The sequence below is a fragment of the Corvus brachyrhynchos genome, unplaced genomic scaffold, assembly GCF_000691975.1.
Source record: "Corvus brachyrhynchos isolate BGI_N302 unplaced genomic scaffold, ASM69197v1 scaffold17, whole genome shotgun sequence".
NCBI classification, from domain to species: domain Eukaryota; kingdom Metazoa; phylum Chordata; class Aves; order Passeriformes; family Corvidae; genus Corvus; species Corvus brachyrhynchos.
Window position 1 is genome coordinate 6166923 of NW_008240046.1, and position 1470 is coordinate 6168392.

A 1470-nucleotide genomic window follows, 5' to 3' on the forward strand; every position below is an offset into this window, starting at 1 on the left:
CAGGACCTTGTGGATATTACCACTTCCCTTCTCAGTAGATCTGCCAACTGAGTCACTCGCAGGATTGCAGCAAGCTCAAAAAATTGACACATTTTTGCAGAAACAGGGGTGTGAACACACAGAGTTGGCAGATCTGAGAAGACACAGAATGAAAATACTAATTTGGAGCAGTCTGCAGACATGCATCTCTCTGTATATGTGGTTTTATCCTATGGGCATGCTTATGTTGTACAAGAAGATCACGGTTTGCTCCCAGACCTTCAGATTGTACTTTAAAATTTTAATTTAATTCAATTTAAAATTATTGCTCTGGTTTTTTAGCAGTAACCTGTTTTAGAAATGTTAAAGCAGAAAAGTCAAACTCTTTTTATCATGCAGCCTGCACTGGATCCAAGCCACCTTCCATAGAAGTTGTTATAATGTAGACATAGTAAAGTGGAATGGTAATTAGAATCACAAAAACAAATGCAATGTTCCTTTTCTCCTAACATACAGAGTGCTGGCTATGCTAAAAAATAAATACAGAAATAAAATATGAGACTAAGACATTGAAACTGATCTCTTGGTTTAACCACAGGACTGCGAAGTCAAGAATGCCTAAGACAAGGAAAACCAAGTTATTTTGCTGATAGTGTCATCACATTTCAGCAGTATGCCCCAGTGGTAAAACTTTTCAAAACCAATGATGATCAGTTTTGGTGCTGTGCTGCAAAGCATGGTTACAGCTCTAACCTCAATCCTGCATGTCCCTGTGGTGCTCTGTGGAGGTGTGTTAAATTTGCAATGTTGCCTCTACTTTGAGAAATCCTTGTGCATGTCAAAGATATGCAGATTGTCCCAGGAAGTTTGCTGGGCAACACGTAATGTTTTATTAAGCCTTAAATTTTGTAGATGTATTTCACTTAATCATGCCAAAGCCAAGGCCTTAGACTTCCGTATTGAAACTATTGATTGGGTAATAAAGATAATTATTTCTTATAACAATTTGGAGCCTGTTAAGCCACAGGGAGTCATCTCAGGGTATGCATCACCAGGCACTGCCCTTGTTCTACAACGCTGGCATAGTTTGGCCAGGGAATCCCTCTGCCTGCCTGCAGATTCACTGGCCAAAGTGAGCGCTGGCATCTTGTCACAGACATAAGTGGTTGCACATCAAGACTGCTCACCTCTTCTCCCAGGTGCAAAGGGGAAGAAAATTAAATCTACAGAAACTCCCAGGAGAGGCATATGGTGCCAAGGCAGTTCAGGAGAGAAGTCTTTTCTTTGGATTCAGTGTTCAGGTGGGGCCACAGAACTCCCCAGGTCTGGGACTTGATACCGATCTAGAAAGCCCATTCGGGGTCACACCTGGAGCCCTGCATGCCCATTCCCCCCTAGGACGGGTCCGGAGGGGTGGCGGGGATGCCGCCTCCGTCTCCACCGGAGAGCGGGCGCGCCCAGGTGCGCCGGGCGGTGCCGGGGCGGGCGGAG

General features: G+C 44.6%; 1 protein-coding gene across 1 annotated transcript in view; it reads left to right on the plus strand.

Annotated features, from left to right (window-relative positions):
• The first annotated feature begins 180 nt into the window (after window positions 1–180).
• NIPAL1 (NIPA like domain containing 1) overlaps window positions 181–1470 on the plus strand; it is a 10714-nt gene continuing 9424 nt past the window's right edge. Inside the window, exons 1-2 of the mRNA XM_017744296.1 lie at window positions 181–244; window positions 1143–1280. Of these exons, the coding sequence (XP_017599785.1) occupies window positions 181–244; window positions 1143–1280 (202 nt within the window). The remainder of the gene's footprint in view (window positions 245–1142; window positions 1281–1470) is intronic.